The sequence below is a fragment of the Phacochoerus africanus genome, chromosome 2 (genome assembly GCF_016906955.1).
Source record: "Phacochoerus africanus isolate WHEZ1 chromosome 2, ROS_Pafr_v1, whole genome shotgun sequence".
NCBI lineage: Eukaryota > Metazoa > Chordata > Mammalia > Artiodactyla > Suidae > Phacochoerus > Phacochoerus africanus.
The window spans coordinates 266,854,188-266,864,421 of record NC_062545.1 but is presented as its reverse complement, the minus strand read 5'-3'; the positions used below and the strand labels follow the sequence as shown (position 1 = coordinate 266,864,421).

Sequence of the window (10,234 nt, the reverse complement as noted above, 5' to 3'; positions counted from 1 at the left end):
GCATATGGTTGGTTTCTGCAAACTTGTTGGTGTTGGGATCTTTTGTCCTTTCAGCTGTTCACATAGGTCAGGTTACAGTGCTCCTGAAAACCTCCAATAAGACAACTGTTATCCTCTGTTCTGCAGCTTATTATCTCCATATGAATGGGACAGTGTTATACCTTTAAAGGTCAGAGGCTTTGAATGGGCTCTTCTGTATATTTCAGGTTAGAGGCAACATTCTCACTTGTAGCAAAAGTAATAGAATACAAAGCTTAAAGTAAAAGAAACAGGTCCAATGCGGAGTTGGCTTTGTTCTTCTATTTCACCCTCTGAGGGGGCCTTGCTATCCCACTCCTATACTTGAGTGAGAGTGTGAATCTTGAGTCTCTTTCCAGGGCTATGTGGTTGGTAATCCTTACCTCTAACCTAACTTCTAAAGAAATACTAACTTGTAATCCAACATCAGAAATCCAAGTCACCTGAGGCAAGTGATTTATCTCTTAGCTTCACTTTACACATTTATAAAATGAAGACATAAGATCTGTGCAGTGTATGAAGCAGAGTTAAAATATAGTTGTTGTTTTGAGAGGTTAAAGCATGTGAAAATCATTTGTATGATATAGAAATATGAGATGTAAATTTTTTTGAGAGAGTTAAGAACATATTGGAGAAATGTAGCTGACATAATATAGCTTCTTTGGATATTTTACAGACTGATGGTATAATTTCCATGCTAATTGGTTAAGAGCATGGATCTTGGTCAGACAGACCTGTGTTGTGTTTCCACCTGTTGCACTTAATTGTGTCCATATTTGCACTTTTAAATAATATATACTTTTGTTTTCTTCTGGATAAAATGTGTGTAAGAATATTTATCAGAACTGCTAAGAAGGGTTAATTTGAAAATACATGTAAAACACTTGGAACAGTGCCTGCAGCTCTTAACATTATTTGGGAAGCCTGGATTAGACATTTTTGATAAAAGGGGATTTTAAGTGACTCAAAATGTGTAGGATACAGGGAACTATACTAAAAGCCCATGACATAGCTTTAGTAATTATCTTCAAATGTAAGGAGTTTCATTTTTTTTTAAAGAGGAAGTGATTGATAATCTTCCCTGGTACCCTTTCCACATTTTATTTTATTTTATTTTTTTGCCATTTCTTGGGCTGCTCCCGAGGCATATGGAGGTTCCCAGAGCTGTAGCCACCAGCCTACAACACAGCCACAGCAATGCAGGATCTGCAACCAACACCACGCTCACAGCAACACCAGATCCTTAACCCATTGAACAAGGCCAGGGATCAAACTGGCAATCTCATCATTCCTAGTCAGATTCATTAACCATGGAGTCACAATGGGAACTCCCCCTTTTCACATTTTAATCTTAGCAAATTACATATGTGAACCTGGCTTGATGTAAAGATCTAAATAAACACAGAGACTTCTCAGTTCTTTTTAATTCCTAAGTACTCAATATAGGAAAAAGCAGTTGTTCAATAACAGTTGTTCAATAATTATTTATTGAATGAAGAACATATATCCACTTGTTTCTTTGGAAAAATACTTGGTTAATGTAAGGATTTAATGTATTATTGAAGCCAGGTTTGGAAAGACTGATTCATTCACCAAGAAGTAAGAGAGAGAAAGGGAAAGGCAGCAAAAATTAAGACTTTTCATGGTATGAAGGACATGACTATGATATTATGGCATGTTCATTGACATTTCCCACTTTCACCAATTCCCAGTGGAGGCAAGGACAGCATGAGGAGGGAGAACCAGAGTCATGAGTCTGAGTTCCTCCTCCTGGGGCTCCCCATTGGGCCAGAGCAGCAGGGCATGTTCTTTGCCCTGTTCATGTACATTTACCTGACCATGGTGCTGGGGAACCTGCTCATCATCCTGCTCATCAGGCTGGACCCTCTCCTCCAAACCCCCATGTACTTCTTCCTCAGCCACTCGGACCTCACAGATCTCTCCCTTTCATCTATCATGGTTCCAAATATGCTGATGAACATGCAGACTCAGCAACAATCCATCCCCTCTGCAGGCTGCATTTCCCAGATATGTTTTTCTCACTTTTTGGTTGTCTTGACAATTTCTTTCTCACAGTGATGGCTTATGACAGGTAAGTGGCCATTTGTCAGCCTCTCTTCTACAGCACCATCATGAGGCAGGAACTGTGTGTCTTCTTATCAGCAGGGTCCTGGTTCCTCTGTTGTATCCATGCCCTGTTGCACACATTCCTCTTGGTCCAACTGTCCTTCTGTGCAGAGAATACCACCAGCCATTTCTTCTGTGACCTCACCGCCCTCCTGAAATTGAGCTGTTTAGATACCTCCCACAATGAATTTTTCATTCTGCCTTTGAGTAGTATTCTGGGCTTGTATATTCATATAGGGACAGATGTTCTGGGTGTCTCTTCCATGAAGAGACTCTTTAAAGTTTTTTTTCACCTATGGCTCCCATCTCTTTGTGGTGTATTTATACTATGGGACACTTGCTGGTGTTTACTTGTTCTCCTAATCATGGGACACCAATGAGAAAGATATAGTGGCTTCCATTGTGTATGCAGTAATTACTCCCATGATGAACCCCTTCATCTATAGCCTCAGGAACAGAAACATAAACAGGCCTTAGAGATATTTGTCAATAGGGCTAACTTCTTGAAGTGACAATCTCTTAATATTCTCACTGAAGTCAGGAGCACAGTGAGATACATCTCCTAAAATTATCATATGGTTGGAAACTCTGTAACTTGAAATGAATATATGTTCAGCCATCATATATAGTGTTAATATGTCAGTAAGGTCCAGTTTGTTACTTGCATTGTTAATATTTCTTTAATTTCTTTTCCTGCCTTTTCCTCATCTCTCATTAAATAAGTGAAAAATCCCCCCAATATGTCACATAGTTATGATTGTGGTTTTGTCTTTTTCTACTTTTAGATGTCACTTTTTTCTTTGTTTCTTTTTTCTCTAGCACTGCTTAACAAATTAACTCTAAAGTGTGAATCTTGGAACAATATTTTATTGTATCTTATAGATTTTCAGGAATTGAGGCAGGGATCATTTGCATGGTTATTTTGTTCAATGTAGAATTGGTTGTGGTGACTAAGGATACAGAAGATGTAGTGTGTATGTATGTATATTTATATAATGTTTTTTTAATTATATATATATAATATATATATATTATATATATATATATATTTCTACTGTACAGCACGGTGACCCAGTTACACATACATGTATACATTTTTTTCTCACATTACGTGTTCCATTACAAGTGACTAGACAGGGTTCCCAGCCTTATATATTTTTTATACTCTGTTATTGAGAATGCACCAATTTATCATCTTATTCCACTCCTTGTAGACTGATTCTTCTCTGTAAGATGTGCTGAAATTGGCTTGCATTGGCTTCAAGCTAATCACGAACATCTCTTCGACTCCACAGTCAATGACAACAGCCTTGTTGACTGGAGTCAGCCACAAAGGACATAATTATGGAAATTGGCAAATACTACAAAGCATTACTCTCCTATGAGAAGAAGCCTTTTCTTATTCAGTGAAGAGTACACCGTTGCATTTATAGTTGAGGGAGATTTCTCTTTAGCCATGGCTCCTCCCTCACATCTCATTTACTTCCTCTGATATTAGTTTAGATATATCAACTTTCATTTTAATGAGTGTTTACATGTATTTCTTTTCCAACACTTTAAACTTTCTTATGTCCTTATATCTGGAAAGTGTTAATACTTTACAGTGTAAAGTTGGGTTTTGATCTTTTTATGTAGGTTGATCATCATTGTATTTCTGGAAGATTTGATCTCTTAACATCCCATATAACTAGAATGTAGTTGAATTTATGTTTCCCATGTTTCTATTTGTTTTCTATTTTAGATATCTGATTTCATGTTTATTCTCTCTTCTCTTTATCCATTTTAAGTAAATTTCTATTTTGTTATTTCATATCCCCTCAATTAACTTATTAATCATACATTATTACTATTTTATAATTCTGTCCTGTAGTTTATGTAGAGACATGACTTTCCATTTTTTATTTTTATTTTTATTTTTTTGTCTTTTTGCCTTTTCTAGGGCCACTTCTAAGGCATATGGAGGATTCCAGGCTTGAAGTCTAATCAGAGCTGTATCCACTAGCCTATGCCAGAGCCAAAGCAACATGTAATCTGAGCAGTGTCTGTGAAATACACCACAGTGCATGGCAATGCTGGATCATTGACTCACTAAGCAAGTCCATGGATTGAACCTGCAACATATGGTTCCTAGTTGGATTCATTAACCACTGAACCATTATGGGGAACTCTGTGACTTTCCTTTTTTTTTTTAAATATTGTTCTATAATGTGCTACACAACATGGAATTTACCATTGTAAACCTTTGAGGTATAAAATTAGGTGTCATTTAGTACATTCATCACTGCCATTTTGTTCTAGGGCTTCAAAAGAGAACTATGGAACATCAAGGCATTTGAGTACTTCACAGCTATGAAAAAATAATGACAAAGATACCTATGAATCAATATGGAAGATTTTCCATGATTTATTATTAAATGGAAAAAAAGCAATGCATAAAGGGGCATCTATAGCATGCTACTTCCTGTGAGAAAAGGATGGGAAAGAATATGTACATGTATCTTCCCATTGAACAAGAAGAAACGCATGAAGAATCAATTTGAAAGTAATGAAATTGCTTAACTACATGGGGTGCAGTGAGAATAGGATAGAAAAGGGGAGATGAGTACATTTGTTTATATAGTTTCAACTATTTTAACTGTTACCTACTTTTAACAAAAAATAAGTTAGTGGACAATTAATCAAAATAGAATAAAACAAAAAATAAGCCTAACTATATTTTGAGTTCACACCATAATCAGACTAAAGGGGAAAATAAAGTTATTAGGTTATTGAATGCCACGTTTTGTCTATAAACTCCTCTCACAATGACAAAAATATCTGTAAGCACTTCTTTTGGTAAGCAAATTTTTGAGCTGAAGTTAGTTTGTTACTAAAAGTAGTTTGGGTACAAATTTCTGAAATTACATTTACTCAAAGATTTAGTAAATAAGTAAACCTGTCCTGGAAAAGAGAATGACTCCTGAATGGGGGAAAGGTGGAATGTACATGGAAAAAGAGAGGTTAGAAAGAACTCTATGGTGTTGAATAGCATTGAAGATATCAACTTGAACTCATGGGTTATAATGTGTATAAAGAGATTGAAATTATGTATCAACCTTTGCTCCCTTTCTCCCATTCTTTCTGTCCCACTCCTGGTCCATGTGCTAGGGGTAACCATTCCTTTAGTTTGCTTGTTTCTAGTTTCTATATCCTGTGTTTATTTTATATATGTTTCCTGTCTGTATTCTCTGAGATCACTTAGAAGTTCTGTAAGCAATAAACACACATAATCCCAAATTTATTTTTTGAACATCAGTGTCTTCTAACAGGAACCAAAGTGATAACCAGTTTGGTGTTGATAACCAGTTTCTCAGCACCATTTATTGAATAGACTAACCTGTTCCCATTTTATGTTTTGGGCTGTCTTGTCAAAAGTCTGTTAAGCATATGTGTATGATTATTTCTAGGCTTCATATTAAGTTCCATTTTTTATATGTATATTTTAATGTAATTAAATTACCATATTGATTTCTAAATGTTTGAAGTATAGTTTGCAATCAGGAATTGTGATGCCTACAGTTTTGTCCATTTGCTCAAAATGGCTTTGGTTTTGTGGGTCTTTTGTGGTTTCACATGGATGGAATAAATGATGATGATGGGGTGTGAGCTCCAACACAATTCAGGGTCAGTGGTGTGGGATCTCAAGAGCTGTTCCTACTCAGTTTTGTCTTTTCTGCAGTGTATGGAGTGACAGATTCCATTGTAGGTTCTTCAAAACTCGAGGGTGTTCATGGCCTCTTCTCCTTGTAAGCAGGCAGAGGGAAGACTGATATGTCATTGACATTAGAGACACCTCCCGGGACTCCTTGTAGCTCATGCCCTTTGGTCCCTGCACTGGATCCAACTCCAGAGGGACACAAGAAATTGGGCAATTAACTCAGTTGGCTTCTTCTCTAACCAGAAGATTGTGGGTGTGTTCCCTTGGGTCTCAGTCCTGTTGGTAAATGCAGATCTTCTTTGCTCATTGTTTTCCTTCTTGTAAACAGGTGGGGGAAGTGCTAAATATCATTAGGCTGTGGAGGAATAAGAATGAGTCCTCAGGTAGTAGCCTGGACCAGTAGAGATCAGAGCAAGGTGGGGAACCATCTCTTGGCCTAAATGTGTGCATTGATATGAGGACTAGGAAGCAGGGGTAGAGAAAATGTGTTTACCTTGCTCCTATAACTATGTGTTTTTAGTGACTGATTCACACACTGACTTACATGGTGTCACGAGGCTCACATGGCCATAACATTAAAATTAATTAAAATGACCTGAAATTAACATGTGGGTTCCTCAGTTGCACTAGCTATATTTCAAGTCTCTGGTAGCCACAGGAGACTGGTGCTGCTGTATATAGGTATTGAGTGTTTCCATCCTTGTGGAAAGTGCTATTGTACAGTGCTAATAATAGACAATGGCAGCTGGAAATCTGCAATACATGTGTGTGTGCTTGGGTTTCTGTGTGCCTGTTGGTTTTTTATGTTATTTGTGTGTTGGATTTGATCACATGTGATTCTCAGAGTGTGTAGTGGAGTTTGTGTGTGCATGTGTATGGTTCATGAGTTGTGTGGGTGACTGCATGTGCTTTTTGCAGGTTTTTAAAAAACTTCTTGTGAGATGAAATTGATATATAAAAAACTGTGTATATTTAATGTATATAATTTGAGGATTTTGGACATGTGCAAACACTTGTGAAGGTACCACCACAATCAAGGTCATCAACATATGAGTCTCTTCTCAAAATTTCTTGTGTCCTTTTTTTGTGGTGAGAAAACTTAACATGAGATCTAGCCTTTTACAGAATTTTTAGGTGTACTGTATAGTATTTTTGGCACTAGGCATTATGATGTATATCAGGTCTCTAGCACTAATTTATCTTGCAAAACTGAAATTTTAATCAATTAAAGAACACTACATTTCCCCTTTGACTTGTTCTTGGTGACTGCCATTTATTCTCTTCTTCTGTGAGTTTCTCAAAGTAAAATTATGCAATATGTGTCCTTGTAGGACTAGCTTATTTCAATTAGCATATCATCCTCCTGGTTCATCCTTGTTATCAGAAATGGCAGGATTTCAGTTTTTGAAACCAAAATTATAATTCATTTTATTTAAGTGCCCCATTTATCTATTCATCCATTGGTGGACAAGTGGCTTGTTCCAAGATCTTATCTATTGTGCACAGAGCTGCAATGCACATGGGAGTGTAGATACATCTCTGAGGTCCTGATTCAAGTCCCTTCTTGTCTACAGGGGGATTGCTGTATAATGTGGTAGTTTTATTTTGAATGTCTTGGGGAATCTCCATACTGTTTTCCATAATGGCCACACCACCTTCCATCCCCACCAACAGTATAAATGGGTTCTTGTTTGCATGTTTCTTAAATTGTGTCTGACAAAAGATTTAATTTTAAAGTGATGAATAAGTTGGTATGAGTCCATACAAACCTCCACACTTATGACACAGATGAGTATAGGTTGGACAGCACCAAAAACAGCACCTAGGGTTTTTTTTGTGTGTGTGTCAATATGTGTCATGCTGAGTGTCTGTTTGTGTGTGTAACACACTCACAATCTACTTCTCTCCTTAGGTGGCTTTAGAGCAGAGAGGCCCATGTGACAGCCTTTGTAATATGTGTATGCATTTGACCTGGTCATACAGCCTCACAGCCTGACTGTTCCTTTGTCTCAGCTCTAGATGAACACACACCAAACAGAGTCTTCTTTATGCTAAGTTTGTGTCACTTTGTCCATATGGTTTGAAGGTTACTGAACTTTTCCCAATGTTCCTCACTGATGTTTAATTATGTCCACATTTGCACTCCCAGGAACAAGGTGGGGTCAATTTTGGAACCTTGTCTATTTAATCAGTCAGCTGTGAATTCTGATATAGGTTCTTGGTCCTACAGCATCTGTAATATCTTGGTTCTCTGGTCACCTCATTGGGAAATTCTCACATCCCTCACTTTGCCTGTATACTCAGAACTGAGCTATTTTAAATCCCTGGTGACGGAAGGAGTGAGAGAGACAATGGAAGATATGAAGCAATCTATTTTTGGAAAGTTTTTGGTAAAAGGCAATGATTCAAATTCTGCAGACCTACTAAACTTCAAGGGGCATGGTTTGGGCCTGTACTTTCCTAGATATAAGAGCGAGACCTCAGAAGTAAACATAATGTTTGTCTTTTACTTCCTTCCTCCCTCCCATCGTCTCTATCTTTAATCCTTCCTACCTTATTTCCTTCCTTCCTTCCTTGCTTCCTTCTGTCTTTCATTCTTTATTTCTTACTTTTTTATTTCTTATACCCATTCTAGTGATAAAAATAAATTTATGTGTTGAGCACTTTGTTTTGCACATGGTACATTAATATTCCAAATAATACTTTAGGTGGTGTGTGTATTGTATGTGTTTGTGTGTGTGTAATACAGACACAAACATGTCAGTAGTCTGACAGTAGAGCCATGGCAGAGACTGTGTCATAGTTATTACTCTCTCACTACTGTCTATCACGATATCTCCACTTTAAAAAAGAGAATGAGTTCTTCCCTATTTCAACTGAAGTGTTTGATTGAAATCATACACGTTCTCCACATGAATGTGTCAGTGTTCTGACAAGTCATGTTGTGTTCCTTTCACTAGACTGGATGAGGCATGAGTGTGTGAGTGCAGTGCAGTGAGATCTGTCTGTATACTGACATAATCACACTGAGAAACCCTGGGACCACATGGCAGCTACTATTCTTGGTACTTCTAGGTTCCCTGAATTTCTGCTTTCTGTTCATTCACAGAAGAGAGAAAAGCAGCATGAGGAGGGAGAACCAGAGCAGTGTGTCCCAGTTCCTCCTCCTGGGGCTCCCCATGCAGCCAGAGCAGCAGTGTGTGTACTTTGCCCTGTTCCTGGGCATGTACCTGACCACGGTGCTGGGGAACCTACTCATCATCCTGCTCATCAGGCTGGACCCTCGCCTCCACACCCCCATGTACTTCTTCCTCAGCCACTTGGCCCTCATGGATGTCTCCTTTTCATCTGTAACTGTCCCTAAGATGCTGATGAACATGCATACCCAGGATCTATCAATTCCCTACGCAGGGTGTGTAACACAAACTTATTTTTTTATATTTTTTGCTTGCTGTGATAACCTTATTCTTGCAGTGATGGCTTATGACAGGTATGTAGCTATTTGTCACCCTCTACACTACACCATCATCATGAGGGAAGAGCTGTGTCTTTGTCTTTTGGCTGGATCCTGGCTCCTCTCCGGTGCCACTGCCCTGACCCACACCCTCCTCCTGGCTCAACTATCCTTCTGTGCTGAAAACATCATCCCCCACTTCTTCTGTGACCTTGCTGCCCTGCTTAAGCTCTCCTGCTCAGACACCTCTCTCAATGAGCTGGTCATATTCACTCTAGGGCCTGCAGTTGCCATCTTTCCATTGTGTGGCATCCTGGTCTCTTATGGCCACATTGGGCTCTCCATCCTGAGGGTCCCCTCGACTAAAGGGATCTGCAGAGCCTTGTCCACCTGTGGCTCCCACCTCTCTGTGGTGTCTCTATTCTATGGAACAAGTATGGCAGTGTACCTTTCCTCCTCAGGCCAGTCCCATGACAAAGACATCATTGCTTCTGTGATGTACACAGTTGTCACTCCCCTGATGAACCCTTTCATCTACAGCCTGAGAAACAGAGACATGACATTGGCTTTGGGGAGACTTTTCAGATGAAATAATCTTTTCACCAAGTGAAAATCACCTAACCATGTTCTTATTTTACTACTGACCTTGCTATAAAAGCCTTAAAGTATTTTATGTTGAGCACTGGTGTCTCTAGAATATTTCTAATTGTCCTTTAAATGGTCATTGTTATTGGATAAATCCCTTTCCCATCAATTATGTTTCTTGTTGATTTATTATTCCATTACCCTAAATATGACATTACCCACAACACACATTCAATGTGTGGTCTTCAATGTTGCTCATTTCCCTTGAGCAACAACAGTAACTCCCCGTGTCATTTTTTTTAGATACCACAGATAAGCAATATCAAATGATATATGTTTTTTTTTTCTGTCTG

The 10,234-nt window shown here is 38.4% G+C and overlaps 1 protein-coding gene across 1 annotated transcript; it reads left to right on the top strand.

Moving 5' to 3' along the window:
* The first annotated feature begins 8,967 nt into the window (after positions 1-8,967).
* LOC125120325 (olfactory receptor 1J4-like) lies at positions 8,968-9,885 on the top strand. The gene has a single exon (XM_047768337.1). It carries the CDS (start codon positions 8,968-8,970, stop codon positions 9,883-9,885), a length of 918 nt encoding a protein of 305 aa, XP_047624293.1.
* The last annotated feature ends 349 nt before the right edge of the window (positions 9,886-10,234 follow it).